This window comes from Passer domesticus, chromosome 5 (assembly GCF_036417665.1).
Source record: "Passer domesticus isolate bPasDom1 chromosome 5, bPasDom1.hap1, whole genome shotgun sequence".
Lineage (NCBI taxonomy): Eukaryota > Metazoa > Chordata > Aves > Passeriformes > Passeridae > Passer > Passer domesticus.
The window spans coordinates 47,635,730-47,657,110 of NC_087478.1; the positions used below are offsets into that span (position 1 = coordinate 47,635,730).

At 43.5% G+C, this 21,381-nt stretch overlaps 1 protein-coding gene and 1 long non-coding RNA gene across 5 annotated transcripts in view; one reads left to right on the top strand and one right to left on the bottom strand.

Annotated features, from left to right (window-relative positions):
- The window catches only part of LOC135300564 (uncharacterized), a 29,377-nt gene extending 16,958 nt beyond the window's left edge, over positions 1-12,419 (top strand). The window contains exons 2-7 of one of the 4 annotated variants that reach the window (XR_010362372.1): positions 686-1,506; positions 2,429-2,549; positions 3,714-3,867; positions 5,779-5,975; positions 8,817-8,976; positions 11,833-12,419. This is a non-coding gene — a long non-coding RNA (uncharacterized LOC135300564). The remainder of the gene's footprint in view (positions 1-685; positions 1,507-2,428; positions 2,550-3,713; positions 3,868-5,778; positions 5,976-8,816; positions 8,977-11,832) is intronic. The other 3 variants (XR_010362374.1, XR_010362371.1, XR_010362375.1) reach the window with 3 other exon arrangements.
- On the bottom strand, positions 10,395-21,294 carry RBX1 (ring-box 1). The gene is made up of 5 exons (XM_064420129.1): positions 21,138-21,294; positions 18,808-18,886; positions 13,185-13,255; positions 11,876-11,961; positions 10,395-10,574 (listed from the first exon to the last, which is right to left on the bottom strand). Exons 1-5 carry the CDS (start codon positions 21,213-21,215, stop codon positions 10,562-10,564), a joined length of 327 nt encoding a protein of 108 aa, XP_064276199.1. The 5' UTR covers positions 21,216-21,294; the 3' UTR covers positions 10,395-10,561.
- Positions 21,295-21,381: the final 87 nt, after the last annotated feature.

Here is a 21,381-nt window from a genome sequence, read left to right on the forward strand (position 1 = left end):
TAGAGTTGTACTACAAGGCTTTGATTTTTTTTTTTTCTCTATCCCTCTGGTGCATGATGTTCCTGCAATTAATTTAGTCTATGTTTCTAACAATGTGTGTGCAGAAGGAGGGGGAGCAAATTGATTTTTGGTTTTCCTTGTATCAAAACAGTATGGCTTGCTAAAGGAAGAGCTTACATTTCAGTCCCAACCCGTATCTCTGTTGCATTCTGGATAATCCTTGAAATATACCCCAAAAAGTAGATTTTGGGGAGGAATAAAGATGCTCCCAGAGGAGGACCTGTGCACTGCTGCTCACAGAAGACAGGTGAGGACAGGGGCCATGCACAGGGATGTTGGACACTGGCATCAGCAGCACACGACTGACTGGAGGCCACCCAACGGGATGGAAATGGTTTGGATAGACAAGGATGAGGATGGGAACTCACTGGCAAATTACTTGTGATCTTGCCATGACTCACTACAGAAACTTCCCTACCTCAGCTCGTCTTCTTTACACATCTTTACTGGTGACTGATTCGTGGCAGTCTGTTTTTTTTCAAACTTAGAAAGCCACCCAAACACACAAGCACTGAGTAATTACCATACATGTCTAGCATCTAAATAAATAAAAGTGCTTGCCCTGCACTTTTCTGATCCAAAGCGTTGTAGACTCTGAGTAATCACTTCTAAACCTGTGTTACAGATGTTTGTGTTGCTTTCCTGGGCCTGCCAGCAAGAAAGCTGAGGTGGAGGATGAGTCTGATGTCCTGGAAAAGCCGCAGAGTCAGACTGAGCGAGCACGGGTGTGGCAGAGCTTTTCAGCTCCTCTTGCTGCACACAGCCTTTTCACAAAGGCAGAGCTGGGACTCGTCTGTATTTCTCTTCCTGCTGTCCTTCTGATCACCATTCTGCATGTAATTGTGCCCACGGACTAAATACCTTGAAGCTCATACTTTCCAGGAGATGCACATCACCTTGTCTTCTTCAAGCCTCTGTATGGTTTATACTGCAGCTGATCCCAAAGTACAAGTGAGAGGAAAAACGGTGGTGGAAATCCAAGGAAAGAAGGAAGCCAAGGCAGCTCTGACAGCTTTTATGTCTCCTCCTAAAGTTGCCATGGACAGATGGGGGGAAGCACCTGTATCCACGTCTGTCACTCACAGCAGTTTGGAATGGGGGTAAGAGGACCTACCCCCCCAAACCCAAGCCATTTTCCTGAATGAGCTGTTGGAGGTCCTTGGTGCTGCCTCCCACAGCCCCCTCCTGGCTCAGCAGAGCTGGTGGCACCGGTCTCCTCCAGCAGTGCCTGCAAGTGTATGGGAAGCAGGCAGAGGCAAGGCTGGGGAAATGGGGAGGTGCAGAGCAGGGTGGATGGACCAAGTGTACAGAACAGAGAGAGAAAATTGAAACCCCATAGAGGGAACCCTTCCTTCTCTTGCAAGGCACTTTGAAGGGTAGTTTTAAAAGACTCCTCCAGTGGACTGAAGAAGATATGCTCGAGGTACAAGCACATATTTCTTTCAGGTATGTTCATGGGGCATTTAGGGACAGCTTAATCTACTTAAGATGCAAAAGATAGTCCAAGATAGACTGAAAATTTGGATAAAACTGAAGGACATTTTGTTGGTACAACCAGAGAAACAGTCTGTTTCTCTTTCAAATTTAAGCAGATTTTACTATAGTTATTTCTGGGGGAAGCTGCTCAGGTCCAGCTGGGGAATGAAACCTGTCCCTGGAAAGAAGATATCCATAAACAGTGAAAATACTTGTCAAAATTGTACAGAGAGCCTTTTAATGAAAAGAAAAGTAAAGCAAGGCAAAACAAACCCCAACCTAATTATGTTAGTCTCATGATGAGGAATTCAGCCTGCTCTAACTTTACCTGCAGCTCTCCTTTTTCAATGGCTGGGAATGGATATACATATTCAATGCTCACCCTGGTTCCAGAACTCTATTCTGTCCAAAATGTAAAATTGCTTTGTTTAAATGTCCTGTCCTTCTTAAGTCTCCAGCCTTGAAGCTTTTATTCATCACTGTAGTGCCAGTGTTCAGACCCTGGCTTTCATCTGGAGACAGGCGTGTCAGTGTTTCATCCTTAGGGTGTCAGAGGTTTCCAGTCAGATGTTGGACAAAACTCCACTTTTCAAGGAGACTCTCACAAGCTGTTGGAGCTTTCTGAGCCTATTTTGTCGAAGAAAAAATATTTTAGATCCATAATAAGGAGTTTATTCCAGGTTTTTTTCTATTTTGTATGCAATATTTTAGTTATGGCTCTACGCATGCCAACACCCCGGGCTGCTATTTTGGTGTTGTTCCTGTGAATGAAGTAAATAGCTCTGTGTTCCAGCTCACAATAATAACACAGCTATATTCCTAGTTAGCCTTGGCCAAGACAAGCTATTAAAATGAGTTTTGTTTTGTCACGTTTCTTGTTCATCATCTTCAGGAAGTGTGGATCTGGTCGAGAGGCACTGAACAGGCAGGAAAAACACTAAGATGATCCTCTCATGCCAGGACCCACTGGGAAAAAAACAATAATGTTCCTTGTCGCCTAATGCTGTGCAAAGGTATATGTGGAAAAAGGCTCATTTCTTTTATTTTGTCTGTTGTAACTCATGGTGAATGTGCTGATTCTCCTCTGTCTTCTGCTGCAGGGAGGTGGGCAGTGGAAAACACAGCACTGGGCTTTGTCAATTGCTTCCCTGCTACTGGAGTCATTTTGTTCTGATAGGATGAAAAGAAGGTTACTTCATGTGACTTGAACTGCGCAGCCTGATACAATGGTTAGGGAGCTTTGACTGTGTTATAAATAACTTGTGATACCAGCACAGCTTTGTGCAGGTGCCTCTCTGAAGCTCCTACCTTGGCAGCCACTGCCAGCAGCCTCCCCTAACGTGGAGGCAGCCCATGATGGCAGTCACTGCTGGGGATGGTGGGCTGGAGAGACCATCCTGGTGCTCACTGTGTGACGCTGCTGCCTTCTGCTTTGCTGCCCATGAGGAAGGCTCGAGCCCTTTCTGCTCCTCACACTCCCCACACAGCCACCCCATGTTCTCCTTGGCACAGGCACTTTGCTGGGTTGCATCTGTGCCTAGATCCCATAGGACCTTGGTAAGGATCCAACATCACTCATTGCATGGGAACACCTTTTTTTGAAAGGGACTAGAAAATTTCAAGGCAGTCAGGAGAGAAGCCTTCTCCTCAGCAAAAGAAGCCTCTGAGCAGCTGCTAATTAGCTGCTATAACGGTTCATGATGTCAGGTAGTGTTTGAAAGCCAGAGATTTATTGCCATAAGCTCTATGGCAAATCAAATCTGTGATGGAAAAAAAAACCCCAAACCTGTAATAAAAAGATTCAGCACAGGAAGTCTGATAAACTGCTAATTTTACTTAGCATAATTACAGTATTTACATCTAGGTAGCGCTGACAGTTCAAGGCTTTGATATACTCTAATATGATTTATGGGCAGCAGAAGGGAGCTGAGTTGAGCTCATCGTCCCCACCTCAGGCACATCTGCTCTATGTGCAAAGCTCTGATGGGCACGTGCTGCCACAACAGACAGGACTGGCCACAGGTGCCTCCTGTCAGAAGCACCACATCTTCAAGGGCTGCTGCTCAGAGATGACCAGGGATTATTAAACACTAATGAAGATACTACAGTTATAGACAGCTCAAAGAGCTTGGCAATGCACTCAAGGGAGTGAGCCCAAACTGGTATTTTGATTCCAGAAGAGAAGAGGGAAAGGAGAAAGTAAATGAGGCTGCCTCATCTTCCAGGAGCTCCTTTTATTGCTTCAGTAGATGGCTGATCAACAGTGACCTCAAATCCAGGCCCACCATCATCACTTGTAGCTCCATTCTGCCAACACAACCTACAGCACAGGTGAGGAAATGGCTACAAAACAAGTAATGGCTGAGGTTCTAACAGTGATTTGCAGCACAAATGCTGAATTTGCTTGTGATTTTGAGGATTTTTTGTGTCACTCTCCCATGGATGCCTGCCTGCCCCTTGGAGGTCTCCAGCTGTAAGCAGGATGAGCCATGTCAGTGAGGTGGTTGAAGTAGTCACAACCCAGGACAGAAATACTGCATGAGCAACAGTGGTTGCAGAAACACTAAAAACAATTTTTGAGAGATGTCACATGTGATATGGGAGCAGAAGGAATATCTCTGTGTGCCGGTCTCAGGTTTTAAAGGTGGGTGGTGCCTGAACCAAAAAGATACTGTGGTTTGGGTTTATCATCAGCTGAATATTGTCTGAAATGAAGCTGAGGTTCATGGATGACATCAGGAGGCATGGGAACAAGGTCTGGGAAACAGGTAAAAATCCCCTGAAGCAAATCCAGCATGGGCCTTTCTGCTTTCTGAATTTTACCTTTCTGGAAGTTGTTTCCAATAGACTCATTGGTATTCATGTTTACCTGAAACATCTCAAGAAGATTCCATGTGGATAAAATGATATCTGTCCTAATGGCTCAAAAAAGAAGGGGGATATCTCATTTTGCCTCCTACCTGGGAGCAACACTTCTTTGCCCTCTTACCGCCCCACTGGAAAGGCACACAGTGGCACCAAGAGACACCAAAATATCCACTGTGAGGATAACTTTGTGTTGCTTCTCACACAAGTCCCTTTAGGGAGCCTTGGAAGGTTTCTGTAGAAACCAGAGGCTCAGGAAAATCCTCGCAGAGCTGTTGTCCTTCTTTGTAGACTTTCATCTCTGAAAATTGCACAGATCAATGATTTATGAGTATTTAAATGTTTGGTCTCCACTTAGTTAAGCAGGGAGATGGATGGCCACTCACCCTGCATGAAGCAGTGGGACACAAGAGCCCTGGCACCTGGAGCCATCTCTCATTCCCAAAACCAAACGTGAGTAAAAGGGTTTTGTGACAAGCATAATGACTTGCACACTGAAACCATGCAAAACTGAACGCATGTTTTACAGAAAAGGCTGCAGCTCTGGGATGGATTTTGGCAAGCACATGCCTCCAAAAATCCACAATACCGACATTTGGTGAAGGGTGGGAGGGGGAGGAGCACACAAAACATCCAAGCCCATGTTTTTCATTAAAAAATCGTAATGTTTGATGTCTAAAGTACCAAAATGATTCATTTCAACACATCCAATACAACTGTAATGAAGAGACTGCTCCAACAGCATACCACTTCTCTCTGTGAGTGGAGAGGAGATGAATGCCCTTTTTGATCTCCATTGAAAATGGTATCTTCAGGAGATGGGGGAAGAAGGAGGATGAAAAGGATATTAGGTAGGCTGCATCTCAAGAGAAGAAGACTCCCTTTAATCCCCTTCCCAGCAAATAAACATCCATTTGAGATCCAGCACAGGAAGATGAAGAGGACATGAGAGTAAGAACAGCACAATCAGAAGAAAAGCACACATTCTCAAGGACACCATCAGAACACTGGCACTTTGCATTCCCATCTTGAGTTTTGATACCTATCATGCTGATACATCTGATTCCTTTCCCGAGGAAACTGCTCTGCTGTGTTCCTGGTTTATATGCTGGAGCAGTGAGGTCAGGACTTACCTTTCATGAAAGGACCAAGAAATCAGGCGACACAGCCATATTCACAGTCATATGTAAAGAAAAGCCAGCAAACAGGGAAATTCCAGGCTGCTGCAGTGGAGTGGGTAAATTCTTCAAGGCAACAGGCAGTGGTACATCCCCACACTCAGATTTGGCCTCTTCAAAATCAGTTGGTGCTAATTTCCAAGGGATTTTCAAATCAAACCTCTAATGCCTTTTTTTTTTTTTTTGCTTTTGCAACCAGGACCATTGCTAGGTATGGCAGGATGCAAAGACCTGATGAGCTACCCCTTTTGTGTCCAATGGAGAGAGGCTGGAAAGCTACTAAAAAAGGGAAAGGACAGACCAATGCCCTGTTGTTGTGAAGGAGTCAAATAGCAGAGAGACAAAACAGAACTTGCAGCACCTTGACTTCTGGGATTAAATGCAATGTCAGCCCAGGTGAGCCCAAAATCACCCCAATAACCCTGTCCCTCAGGTTGCAGAGGAAGGGCACCACTGGTACCTTGGATCTCCATGGGAACCATATCAGAGGGAGGGGAAATAAAAAAGGAGAGCAGAGAACAGACCAGAGTGAGCAGCAAGGAATGGGGAGAGGGCGGTGGTGGGGTGAGGGGCATGTGGAAACCATCCACATGCCAAGGTGTCCTGTGGTGAGCAACAGGCTTACTGCAAAGCCTGCTGCACTGGGGAGCAAAACTGAGCAATGTATGGAGCCTGTGGTGGGGGAATGGTGTGTTTCCTCACAGCAGATTAACCTGGCAGCAATATTGGCAGAGGGAGCTTGTGAGGAAAAGCAAAAGCAGGCAAGAAGAGCTCGCTCTTCCCACAGGTTTTGTGGGGACAAGGTGGTGAACAAAGCAGGGAGACAAAGGATGCTTCTCTACATCCATCCTCTTCCTCTCCAGCTCCCAGAGGAACCTGCATTAGGACAATACCCTCAGCAGTGTCACCTCCTCCTCTTTTTCTCCAGCCACAGCCTGGAGATCTCCAGGCAGTGATGGCTGTCACCCACGCTGGGGTGAGCAACCTGGGGTGCCAGTGCCTCCTCTTACAGCACCAAGGAGCTCATCTCCTTGATGGATAGGGCAGAGGGATGGGAGCTCATGGCAGTCCAGGAAAGGGCTGGCAGTGTGCTGGCCATGCAATGCTTCACAGGCATCAGCTCCACACCTTGCAAATGCCTTTCTGCTGTTCCATGACAGCACCACATTCTTGCTGCCCAAATACAATGTGGGATCATCCTCACATTGAGAAAGGGTCAAGCTTGTGTTCCTCACCAAGTGTAGGCCCCATCTGCCAGAACTTCCTTGCCTGCCTGACAATGGGAGCAACACAGAGACTTCGTCTTGATCTCTGCCTCTGCCCATCTCTGAGTTATCTTCCCCCCCATTCCTGGCTGCTCCTTTTTATCTCAAAAAATGAAACTCAAGGCACAGTCAGTCAGGGAAGTGGTGTTACTGCCATTCTCTGTCCTGATGCCTTTGGAGGAGGCAGTTTTTTAGAAAAAGTGCAGATCTTCCCAAGTGGGTGCTCCTCTCCCGGAAGCTCAGCTCTCTGCCTGCACAGGCTTTGCTGCAGCTCACACACCACCAGTGCTGCTCAGCTCATCTTCACATCAGTTCTGCTGATGTGGCCCCAGACCACTTGGGGATGCCATTAGTTTCTTTATTAGGAGATGGTGTGAAAGGCTGACAGCTACAGGCCCCTTTCTAACCTGCACACAGACAACTCCACACTCAAAGATGTATTTTCTCATGTGTGCTTGGGGTTTCACCATCACACCTGAGCAAAGAGAAGTGGGAGCAGCTCCTGGGGCTCCCCTGCAAGGGATAATTGCACAAGACCACACAAAGCAATTGCAAAGCTTCCTCATCCCAGCCCAAACAGCTGCATCTCCACAGATACTCCCTCCTTATCTGACTGTGGCAGGAGGACATGATGATGAAGTTCACTCCATAGAGTGTCGCTACAAACCTGGAAAACTGGTTGAGGCTTCAGCCATTTTTCCTCAGACATCAAACATTTTTCAACCAGCAGACTCCTGACAGCCTGGCATTTTTTTAATGTAAGGTCTGTAGTGATTTTGACAGGAAAATTCCCATCCATCTCCTCCTACTTCCATGCAGCCCAATGTGCTGTGTCATCCTGGTGTCACATTATCCTGATTCTGGCATTTTAAAGCAAGACCACTGAGGGATTTAGCACACGAGGCACAGCCGATGCCATGCAGCACCTGGAGCTCATTGTTTCCTTTGCAAAAGGCAGAGAAGGAAGTCACTGTCTGGTCATTTTGGCTGCTCTCTGTCGTGGTCTGCTCAGTAATGCAGCCTGGTTCTGCTGACAGACTTGTAGAAAGAATCAGAAAAATCAAAATTACCTTCTGCTCCACAGCAGGTCTACCGCTGATTTGTTTTTCTCTAAGCCAGGCAGCTGCAGGATGCTCTGTTCTCTGCAGTTTTGACTGTCATTCTCTCCCGATTTTATTTTCAAATCCACGGTTCAAATGCATTCTCCATTTATAGGAAGGGCAAATGGCACTGACATGGTCTTTTCTCCCCTGTGCACCTATCTTCCCCACAGGATACTCAGAAATGTGCCCTATTCCTCCGTCCTCCCCAAAAAGCTCTCTGTATTTTGCAAAAAGGCGAAGCTGCAGTCAAAAAGGATTGTCGCTTCAGGAAAAAAGGCAGTGGGAATAAATGGGCTTTCTCCCACATCTAGCAGAGGTGGAGAGGCTGAACAGTAAGTCAGGACAGAGACCAGCCTGAGCAAGCAAACATACCCTGGGGAAATGGGGCACTCTGTGCCCTTGGATAAAAGAGATCTCTTGTACCTTCACCTGGTGCTGCCTGTGCCACACAGCTTCTCTCTGAGCTCACTGGCTGAAGCTTTTCCTTGTCTCTCCAAACACAAGCCTTAATGCACTACAGAAAACAGAGCTGCCGGCAGCCCTGTGCTGCTGCAGCCATGGCCTGTCACCTTTGCAGCAGGGGAAGTGGCAGCAGGGCCACTGCAACCAGCAGCAGCTGGAAAAGGATTTTCTTTCCTGGGCATGTAAGCAATTGGTGCTTTACACTCTGTATTTTTCCATTTGGGAAAACCAGGTTTGGGACAGACACTACAAAAGCAATCTAAAATCAAATTTAAGTTTTACGCACTGCAGCAGAGCAGAGTTTCAAAGGGTGTTTAAGGGAGAGTGCCTGTAGCCAGCCATTTGGAGGGTACATTTTAAAAAAAAAAGGCAATAAAAAAATACCAAACCCCCTTGTCTTTCTGCAGGCACAGCCTCAAGCAAATGCACACAAAGCTACAGAGGAGAGGAAAATGTTTCTGTCTCCAGCTAAAACAAATATGCTCAGGGAAATATGCACAGATGAAAGAGAGAGGAATCAGAACGATGTAGCTGGACTCAAAACAAAGTTCTCAAGGATATAAACTGGTGAGCATCTGGGCACCAGGTCCTGAAAAACCAAATACTGCAAACAAAATGGACAATCAAAAACAGGGACATCTGACATTTCACTCATCTCGACAGGACATTAAATAGTTCAAATTTCAGGGAATGGCATTTAACCTGGATACCCTGTTGCCTGGGTGAATACTTTGACCACTGTTGAAATCATCCTCCCCCTCCTCTTCTATTCCCTTCCTGCCTCCATCACCAAAACTACCTGATAAATTCAGGATAACTTTCTACCAAGAAAAATGGTAAATAAACTGTCTAGCTATAAACTCTTCTAGTCCTACTTGTTCCTGTTTTCTTCTTAAGGGTGGAAAGCAGCGAGCCATATCATTTCAGAGCAATGACACCAGCTGATAAAATAATCCTGACATTTGCTTGCTGCAGATTAGAGAAAGCCCCAGCAATTACAGAAAACCTCCAAGTTTTGGTTCTGTCAATGGCCATCTTTAGTCTCTATCACTACAGTATATACACACTAATGTTTAACATCATCTATCAAATTTCCCAACCTCAGTAACTTGCAAAAAAATGACATCCAAAGATGGCATCATGAATAGCCAAGGACAAAAATGTACCATGTCTACCACTGCTGACATAAAGAGGCAGCCTTTCATTGCCTCTTTAGCAGGAAGAATTTCTTGGATGCTGTTTCAGTTCCCAGCATCTGCTGAGGCTGTTGACATAGAGGGCAAAATTTGATGCAGGGAGCAGGATACCAAGCCATGTGGCAGAGGAGACACCAAACAGAACATTATGTAGTTTTCAAAGGAATGATTTTTGGCCAGTTGAACTTCAACTGGGAAAAACACCACTAGAAAGCAAATAAAGAATTGCTTTGCTTATATACTGCTTACTTTTAGCTTTCCAGCCAATCTAGCACATGAATTTCCTGAGTTTACTTTCACTCAACACATGAAAGTGCTTTATGAACACACAAAAAGTGACATCCCGTTTCTGTTCCCCAAAGCTAAACAGCTGGAACTGGGAAGTTAGTGAAAATTTCCTCTGCAAGGGAGATTGTCTAGTCAAACTTAAGAGCAGAAGTGAGAGACTAGTTTCTAATGATGACACAACCCCTAATTGTATAGATCATCATTTCAACTCTGCTCTAATAAAGCATGTCCACACAAAAGGCTATTTGTATAAACTACTCTTAGCCAGGCCACGTCCTGCACCCACTGCACTACACAATGGAGTCAACACCGACCTCAGTGAGCCAAAGGTGTGGTTCTCATTTGTGTGGGAGTAGAACCAAACTCACAGTCAAAAGCCTGGCACAGCAAAAAAGAAGCACTCCCCAGCTAAAGAGTTAAGTTAGTTTAAGTCCCCGGTCTGCAGATAATTCTCCTCCCTCATGCTCTGACTGCCCGCTCCAGAACACAAGACAAAAAAACTTCGACAGGAAGCTCCAGCAAGACTTTATTCAGTGGTATACAATAGGAAGAAATTAGCATGAAAGAAGAATTGTATACATTACTGACTTTCCAAGTCACTAAAACAAACCCATAGTGACAAGAACTACTGAGTTCGATGACATAACAAGGAGCGTGTGACCATCTCTCTAGTGTCCATACCTGCAAATAGATAATATATTAATGCTATTTGAAAAATTACTGTTCATAGGAGTGCTGGTCTGGGTGGATTTATTTTCATTCTACCACAGCATAATTAACACGTAAATAGGTGAAATACTGTTGAGGAAATCTTAGGAAGTTCTCCTAAGATTCATTTCCCCTAAAAGTCTACCCAGGCACAAGTTAGAAGAGAGTCTGAGCAATCCACAACACCACGTGCAAGAGATCTCAATACCATTTGTCTTTTGCCCTGAATCCCACTTCAAATATATCCGGCATGAATCAACGCCAAAACTTGTCCCAGCCCCAGACTGAGCACACATCAGAAAATATTAATTCATGTCTCTGTTTCTCATCATGCTGCCCGTGCAATATGAAGTGATTAGCCAGGCAACATGGACTCAGTTTTCATTGTGTATTCAGGAAAACATCTTAATATCAAAACTATGGTACTTCAGTTGTCACACCAATGATGATTGGCACAACTGACTGTCTACCAGAGCCCAGACCCAATCCTCAACAGTTATAATACCTGTTTTGCTTTGTTTCAGTCAGGACTCTGACTAGAATTAATTTTTATATATTTTTTAAGTGGGTGGAGAGAGGGACAATCTACAGCTAAGAAAAGATTAGTAGATCAATGGTACAGAATGAAGCAAGTGATAAGTAAACTTCCTAACTATTCTCAATGAACAATTACCTCTCAAAATATGACTACCCCTCAAAAACCCATTCTTGGATCTCCTCCTACTATCCTTGACAGGAGACCTTTTAAAAACATTATAAAACAAACAATACAGCAATTATAAATAAATGGGCCAAAGCTGCAGGACTGGCTACATGGACACTTGACTTCCAGATGCTAGGAAATCAGCTGTATTAATCTCTGAGGCTATCAGTTATAAAACAAATCATCAAGATAACCAGAGGGATCCAATAAGATCTCTTGTACCTCAGCAGCAACACTTTGGAACCCAGGCAGCTGAATTCAGGTCATCCTCTAAATCCAAATTGCTCATGCAGCAGCACAGTATTCACCTGAGACTCCACTTCTAGGTAATTCCATTTCTCTCCTGCTCTCCATTCTTTAGAGAGAATGTCAGTAGAAATTCCTACTTTTTACAGCTCCTACATACCCCACAGCTGTTTGGACTTCCTTCAGAGCTCACTCAGAACCAGGTGACTAAGGAAAGAACCTCTCTGAACAGCAACTATGCCCTCAGACACACCAATCTGACACTGATTATTATATTTACAGGACAAGTGGACTTTTCATCTTGCAATCTGTGCAGGATACGTACTTTTGGAACTCCCATTCCCTGTTGTCCAGCGGACATACTTGGCGAGTTTTGAGCCAGCGAGAGATGCAGTGGAAGTGGAAAGCGTGCTGGAAGACAAAGTTCAGATCACATAATTTCAGAATGTATGAATGCATCTCAATGAGAAAACTACCACTGAAAGCATCGGGGTAAGAAGAGAGTAGCGAGAGTTTGCAGGCAAAGGTGGGGCCAACTGATCAGTCAATTAGGTGATAAACACAAAGGAATTGATCCACATTTTCAGCGAGGAGGAAACATTAGTGAAACAGCAGCAGGGAGCCTGTTCCACAGTGCATTCAGTGCTAACTGACTGACTTATGATGAAAGAGGGAGTGCAGAGTTTAGCAGCTGCCAAAATTGGCAGAGCAGATGCTGATAAGAAGCATAATCAGAAAGAAAAGAGAGGATTTCAGAGTGACTAGCAGGGATGACATAAATGTATACATGCTGAAGGAAGCTTTCTGTCAGTTTGCAAGAGATACCAGGGCCTGAATAAAAAGGAATTTGCAAAATTAGAAAAAAAAAATCTCATTTATGTATTTAATAAGGGCAACTGTTCTCTTATCCCATCCAGCTACTTAAAACCAACATTCCACTTGTGGTCACTCTCACACACAACAACATAATTTTGACATTAGAATATCCTGACATGGTTAAACATTTTGCCCTTGTCCTCTGCAGACAGAATTGCAACATTTATGGTCCTGTTCCAGCACTATCACATTGTAACTCAATCCCACAGCACAGTAAAGATGGGACTGAGGATCAGGAAGTTATTCCACTATGGTGTAGCTTATTTTCCAACTCAGGCCCAGGCTAGCTAACAGGTATTTGAGTTTGGAGTTAACATGCTAGTGGGACCAATTGATTTGATCTTCCCCCAAAACTGGAAGGAAATCAGCTGGTTACCCCAGACTGACTTTTTGAATTAGCCTGCACACAGACAAATCAAGCAGGCTGACATCCAAGTGATCCTATTAGCAGGGGAAAGAAAAAGATATAACTCCTTGGCAAACTTTTCCTTGATCAGGAAAATCATGCTTGGAATGACAGATCTATTATTCCTAAAAATAAAAATATTAAGGCTTATCTTCCTCCCTTTGCTTCTTTGTCTTATTACACCTCTCCATCTTTCACTTTCTTCTCTCTCTCCTTTCTACATTCTAGCAAAAATAAGGACTTTAAAATTCTTATTTCTGGTGGGTTATGTGAAGCATGCTACAGAACTCATTCTGTCCCACATCTTGAAAAAAGGAGGATAGCATCACCCCACAAAAGAAGTTCTCCTTACATTGCAGACGCCCCACGCAACTGTGCACTCCTCAGAGGTAGCCGATGCTTGGTTGGCTTGACATTCTATGCCTGTGGAAATAAAGATTGAACAAATATACAAAGGAGTTGAAGATGTACATGCACATGTACTAACTGGCAGATTCCTTCAAAATAGCAAATGTAGGCAGGGGAGGAGGAGCTCTTTTGTGGTATTTAACACACCAGAAAATATCAAGAGCTATGGTTTAATGTGTGCTGTTTTTCCAAAAGTATCATATCAAAACATTCTTAATCCTGATTTCCTCCTTCCTCTACTTTTTTAGTATTCCAAAGTTCCAGAGGGCAAGAGTACATAGCTCATCTGCTGGTAACGTGTCTGTTTCCCAAATTTCAAGGATAAAGATCCTCATTTTTTCCTCTTGTGTTTACAGAGATGTCTTTTGATGATGAGTTGATAGTACATTTACTTAAACTTCTTACCCAGGTTTCTCTCAATACAAATTCTTATATGTTCCTGTCAGACATTATCTACTTTATTTGCAAATTAATTTGCTCATGTAATGCTGGGGTTTACTCGTCTTTATTATAGTCTTGTGATAGATCAGTACATCCCAAAAATCCACAACAGGAAATACAGTATGGTTTGGACCTTTTATACCTTGGAGCTGAGTACCCAGGAGAATCCCCAACCCTAACTTTTTATGAGTTTGGGTTATGTTTTGGGCCTTTGTGTCAGATGGTGCAGATGAAGGAGATGAAAAAGAGTGAGAAAAGAAGAACAACACTGAGAAAATAAATCCTACAAGCCAGTTCTCCACTCTAAGGCCTGAACTATTCACTTCTGCTCCAGTTCAAGAAGAAACTTCAGAAGAAAAAAAGATTTTTCCAACTCCTCCACCATCAGCACCACAAACCTGTAAGACTAACATTTTACTTCTTGCTAAAAGATGCCTTCTTTGGGAGTCAAGCCCAAATGATTTAAAAAGATCTGCTGATAGATCATCAGCTTAGAACTCAATACATGGGCTTGCTGCTTTCTTGTTTTGCAGATTTTTTTTTTCCTGGCAAAGATGTCTGAATGACTTCCAGTTCTCTGTTCACTCTTCATGTGCTTGAATATGATTAGAGGAAAAGGAATTTGATTCACCAAATTAAGATTCAAAAACTTTCAAATCCCAAATATTTGGCTGAAAAAATGTGATCTCTCTTTGTTCCGTCCCATTCTTCCCTTTCTCCATTTTTCATGCTCTTCAGGTGCGGATGTGCACAAAATAAAAGAAAGGCCCATTTTTTCTGAGGTGCAAGAGATATCAATCAACCTTGGTCATGAGGAACTACTCAAAACTGTCTAAATGATGTCTAAAGAAACTCAGTAGCAACAGCTGTTCTGCAAGATTTGAGTGAACCTGTATTTATCACATGGCTTACATCAAAGATATGATATACCACAGCAGGAAGTCCAAAACTCAATCCTTTACCTCCCTATAGAAGAAAACAAAATCCGGTACTTCAGTCTTAATTCCTGAATCTCTCAATAGATACAGCAATAAAACTGATTAAGAATATGGAAGATGCTCAAGACCCTTGAAGGACTTGAATTACTTTGGATACTTGTATAAAATTCTACACCTGAGATCTTTGCAACAATTTTACTGTTACTGCAGTATGGACTCATGGTAGTGAGGCCTAGTATGTTAAATTTTAAATATCTGGCCAGAGTCTGTACAGTAACAGATAATGGTGAGAAGATGAGTAGTAGGAAAAGATGAGGAAATTCATCTGAAGGGAAAAAAGTCAAAGAGCAAGCAAAGTTTAACTCAGAAAGACTCTGCTGAAAGCAAGGAAAATACTCCAGCATGCAATATACTTATCTTGTTTCTTCTCTTTCCCTGCTAGAAACAAAATATTGGGCATATTAGACATGAAGTCCATCTACCCCATTTTTTATGTCATTTTGTCTTTTTTTTCCCTCTCTAAGAGGCCCTCACATTAGAGCTGCATGAACACAATTCAAAGGAATCTGTATTTTGCCTGGGAGTGAGAGGGAAGAAAGATGGTTTAGGTAAGGAAAAGAAGCACCACTGACATTCATTTCAATGTTACTCAAACTTTCACTTACAAACCTAAACTTTCACTGACAGTTTAAAGCACGACCGTCCCAAAAATTTAAGAGGACAGACAAACTTTTGTGGAAGTGGCTGAGGAGATCTCTGGTGGTGACAGAAAGCCCTTCTAACAAGACATCTGGGTTTAGCTCCCTCATCAAACACACTGGAGACCACTGCTAGCACTGCTACCTTTGACTGCTAAAAAAGGGCCTCTCAAAAGCTGAAGCACTTTTTGGTCTCCTACTTGCTTAATTTCACAAAAGGACAATATATCACCAAATAAAAAACAAACAACCAAAACAAACAAAAAACCCACATGGGCAATCTCCATCCTAGAATGAAAGCTGATGAGCCTGGCTGAGAGAAAGAGAAGCTATTTACCATCTGCTGACCCAAAAGAAGTTGTAAGAGTGAAATAGTAACAGGTACCGGAGGAAAAGGGAATGACTCTTCTGTTGCCTTGCCTTTCACAGAGTATCTCCAGGTGAGGACAGAAACAGACAGCTAAAACCTGAAATACCTGTAAATAATTGTGAAAGATGCAATGGAAGCATTTCAACTCAGGGAGCTGTGGAAATGCATCTTATATAAATGGCAGCTTCTGAATCTTGGCATTGTAAGAACCAGCCCACTTCCTATACATTTTCTATTGCAAAAATCACCTGCATATTTACACATCAAGAAATAAATCCAAACCCACTCCAGCTAATAAACATCCTGAGATGGATTCTATGCAACGCATCTATCTTTGTGAAGCTGGATTCGTGGCACTTGGCATGTTACCATCAAAGCAAGGGGACAGTATTTTGATGGCACATTTTACACAGTTCTAAGCTATACAGGTCATCTTACTGCAATAAGACATTACACATTTTAGACCAGAAGACAATCCAATATACTAAACACAGTGTTAATACTCCCCAACTTACCATGTTGCAGTGACAGCACCAGAGAGTAAGCCTTTGAAGAAAGACTAAAGTAAAATCTAAACAGAACCTGCATCTTTCCAGAGAAGAATGAAACCAAAACACTGAGAATCTATTAATTCCTTCTGTACACTGAATATAAACCAAACTGAGGGCAGGGGGATCCTTTGAATCACATTATTACTGAGTCATAAGGCATGAGGAGAACTGCATGACACCTTAGCATTGATGCCTGACTTTATAACATTAACAAACTTTCATTACCATGACTGGCTTATCACTCTGCTGGCGTTTTCCCAATCTAAGTTTCTCTTAATCACTAGAAGTGGGAGACATTTATATCCTGCATTTTATCAAATCAAATCTTGTGTTGTTCTTCCCTGCACATTCTATTAATTTTTTCTCAATTTGCCATCACTTCACATCTTCTGTTTGAAAATCTAATTAAAGGGGTTTTTAACAACATTAATGATCTGTAACAAGGAAGTAAGCAAATCCAGAGCCAACACTGATCTCGGAATACCAATTTAGATATGCCTTCCACTCTGTATGCTGTCAATTTTAGTCTGTCATTTGCAGTCCAGGCTCCTCATAACATTGCTCATACCAATTAATAACATGTTATGCTTGAGCAACTCAAGAAGGAAAAAAAATTACCTATGCCTTTTTTCTTTACTGTCTTTCCTAACCTACCTATATACTCTCAACCCCCACACACATATTGGTGGGGCTTTTAAAAATATTTTTTAAAGAACTGATAAACAAAATGTATTACTGAAAAATACCATTTGTCCATTCTCCTTCCAACTCCTCCACACCTCTCTTTCATCCCATATGTCCTATTTGCTATTTATAAAAAAAAGCAAATATATGAGACTGTATTTGGTCTGTCATGGAAGGTACAATTAATTTTAAGGCAGATTGATAGAATGAAATACATCTGCATCTCCTAGCTTAAAATACATCCCTCTTATAATGAATAATTATCTTGAATTACAGGATTTTATATATTTATTCTATACATTTGTAAATTCTATAAATGCAACTTGTGTTCTAATAGGTCTCTGAAATTCCATTTGCCTGTCAGCAAAATGCTTTCCTCTCCAATACATTATAAACCTGAGAGACTAAGTCGTAGTCCAGAGTCCACCTTCTTTTGAAACCTCTTTCCAAGATGGTACAGGTCAGAGACACTTCAAAAGGAAACCTTTACATTAAAGAACCTCAACTTATTTCATAATTCCTGCTCTTCTTAGTGTTATCATTCCTTGCCTAATAACCAAGAATAAACTGAAGCATGGATAGGCAGTAGCTGGCTCAAAATACAAACATATCTATCCCCAAGAAGTGAACCTGCTTAACCCATGTTCAGGCCAGTGTGTTATGGTGTGTTTTCACTTTATTAAAAACAAAAACAAAACCAAAAAACCCCACAAAACAAACAAAAAACCAAACAACAAAAAAACCACCCAAACAAACCTTCTGTAAGTAATTTTGTAATTATTACTTAAATATGAAGTAAAATTAGGTACATCCTTCAGTAGCTGTTCCTATAAACTTGAAGTCTCATTTTTCTCAAGTGTTTTATTTCCATACAGTCTTATTGACAGGAAGTGGCCAATAGTATTGGTACCAATGGTGTCCACATAAAACCAAAGTGCAACCAAACTATTCCAATGGGATCAGGACAGGCCATGCCCAGACACTGTTCTTGGACCTGGGCTTGTTTTGGGGGCTTCCACGAGCCTCATATTTTAGGAATATAGGAAAATTTCTATCTGGGGTAGGCTAAAAGGTCTTCTGTCCCTCATGACTGAAACAAGATGGACAGTTACAGTGTCAACAATACTTGGTCATTTTTGAGGGAAAAAAAAAGGTTTGTGCTCATTACCAATACTCTAAGGGACTGAAAACAGTAACTTCATGCATACAGACCTATTTCATTATAGAAATGAACCATCAAGATTACACAGCAAAAAAAATTAAAATCAAACCAATACTAACAATGTATTACTTTTTATTTTGGCATTTGATTACTCTCCTTAGTAAGTGAACAAATAATTTTCTAGGTGGGTACAAAACTCCCCCTACTACAACATGTACTAAGTTAGTTAGGCAAGGTAGGTTTTATAGAATGAGGAGTCAAATTAATTTGCTGGTCCATGCCTTTCTTGCCAGACACAGACACAGAGAGTGTTACAAGACTTCATCTTAATGAGTGTCATCGAGAGCTGACACGTAGCAGCCTTCCCAACTCTGAAATATAATACTTTTCTTTGTAAGCAATGTCTGTCAACCCTGAATAATTTCAGTTCCTCTTTATTATTACTCCTTCTCTCCTTTGTTGTGTTCCAAATACACTCAGCAGCATCATGTCTGTTGATCTGGCATCAAGTGATCCTACCCTTTACAAGAAAAGGGTGAGAAAGAAGCAGTATGGTGACAGAGGTCACAAAAATAGATTATGAGACTTCAGCATTTTCATAAAATAGAGATTAGCAGAAGAATTAGTTACTAACTGAAAGCTTTGCTGAGTTATATCCTCAGCTGGGCTAATTTCAGCTGCTCAGCACACACAAGTCCAAACTGTCCCTTCCCATTTACTTACATAGATCCATGATGTGGTTTCTGCAAATGGCACAGTTATCAACCACAATGTCCCATGCCCACAGAGCCACGGCGTTCCACTGGAGAGAGGGGGAAAAAAGAAACACAGGTGTGATTCAATTTACACTGGACAGAAATCCTCGCTATTCCTCAAAATGTCATGTACTTTTTGAAACAGAAAAGCTGGGATATTTAAGAAAAAAAAAAATCTTAGAAGTCCAGAGTAATTCTTCATCATGAGTTCAGGTCACCAGGAAGGAGTGGTACCTTCCTCACAAACCTCCCAGACACAATGTCTCCTTCCCATTTCAAAAACAAGGTAACTCCCACAATTCCAGATCCAATGGAATCCAAGGATGCAGCTCACGCCAAATCCTCAATTCTGAAGGAAAGGACAGCCCCTTGGAGAAAGACCAATCCAGATGCCATTTTTGTTAGGAGGAATTCCCATTATTTGTGGAGTTCTTCTAGTAATCACCTTTCAGAGCAGTTGGGGTCAAGAACTAAATCTCTAATGCTACTCTTCACTGACTTCCCTACAAAAGGTTCATAAGCAACAACCTATCAGCAAGGCTGGACATAAAAATTTCAAAGTACCACCAAATCAACCTTTCAAAGACTTACTTTATACATACAGAAAAGTAATAACACTGTCCCATCCAGGGGAAAGGTTTGAGGATTTTAGGGTAAGCTATGCGGAAAAACATGGCACCTTTTTATTCTTCCAGACAAAACCCATAATCAGGTCTTCTGTAATCTCATTACATAAATGGGTCTGCCTTCAACATACAAAGTAATCCAGTATGTTGTACTAGTAATCAGGATAATCTTCATTTACTACTTAAGTAGTATAGATTTTTTCCCCCCTTACATTTTTTCAGTATATATCTGCACTGACTATACTATAGTAAATCTTCTCTCCTGTGCTTCATTTCCATCTCAATGTTTTCATTGCCCTCCCTCAGTTTGGAACATTAAAGAAGGAACACTGAGTTCCAAGTATTGATAGGCAGTTTTGGACTTTGATAAGCTCTTCAATTTTTTATTAGTACTGATATAAAAAGTAACCACAATACTACTAGATCTTTCAGGACATGCACCAGTAGTGATCTCTTTTGTTATACTGATCTCCAACTTCAAGTCTAGCTGGCCTCTGGCTGAGGTACTCATCTCTCATGGACTTCATCCATATCAAGGCAGCTGAGATGAAAGTTCTCAGCACCCTTATCTCTTCCATACACTCCAGAACTTAATCTTTTGTTCCATTATGGTCTACTCTGATGGCCTGCTCACCTGTACTGAGGCACACATGCAACAAAGGTCTTGGTACCTTGCCAGGGAGGAGGAATGCCACTGACACATAAATGATGCCACTTCCTACCACTATCATTATATTTGTCCCTATTTCCAAAGGACAAGCAATTACGTCACCCAAACACTTCCTTCTGCACAGATCCAGGGGCTTCCACCATCACTGATGGCAGCTGCGTTTCAAACAAACTCATCTACAAGCAGGAATCACTGGAAATGTTTACTGATATTCAGTCTAGGGGTCACTTTCCCTCAAATTATACCTTAGTGCAAGCCCACACAACCTAACCCTGCTTTCCTACACCCTCGTGAAGAGCCGCGGACCATCACCGTGACCCAGCTGACAACTGGTGGCACCGGACAGGAGAGCGATATTATGGCTGCTCGGAGCGAGGAGGCAAAGCCAGGGTGCCATGAGGACATTTGCTCACTAACACGTTGTTATGGCTCCGTTTAAACAAGAAGGAGGAAAAAAGCCAGCCACAGGCATTTGCAGACAGTATTTTACGCAGCACATGAGGCAGCCCGGGCGGCTGGGCCACAGCGGCCGGGGGTGATGGCGAAAACACTCCAGAGCCGCTCGCCGGCCCGAGCTGCCCACAGGCTCTGGGTAGGAGCAGCCGAGGCCCGTCGGGGCGGCAGCGTCAGAGGGGAGCGAGCGGCGGAACCCCGAGCAGGGTATCTCCCATGAAGGCATCCCCCATGAGGGCATCCCCCGGCCGGCACGGCCCCAGCGGCGCCCCTGCTCCCGCTCCCGCCCCCGCCAGCCGCGCCCGCTGATTGGCCAGTTCCCGCTGCACGTGCGGCGGCCCGCCGCAGCCATTGGCTAGGACGCACGCCAGGACTCCCCGCAGGCCTCGCGCCGCCCCTCCCACCGCTCCGGTGCGGAACCGGGAGCCCGGCTCCGTAAAGGGAGCGGGAAGTCGCCCCTTCTCCGTCCCACTCGCTGGCATCAGGCCGGCCCCAGCCCCCCCCCGTCCCTCCGGGAGCTGCCGGAGGAGCGCGCCGGCGGGGCCTCACTTTCTTCACTTCGAAGCGCTTCTTGCCGGCGCCGCTGTTGGTTCCGCTGGGGGTATCCACATCCATTGCGGCCGCCATTTTGGGTGCGTGAATCGGCCCGTCCTGCTCCGCGCGCGTGCGCGGCAGGGCGGGGCAGGGGGCCGGAGGAGCGTGGGGGCGCTGGGAGGGGTCATCTCCTGGCCACGCCCCCTCCCGCCGGCAGGTGCGGGGGCTGAGGGCGCGGCCACGTGAGCGCGGTGACGTG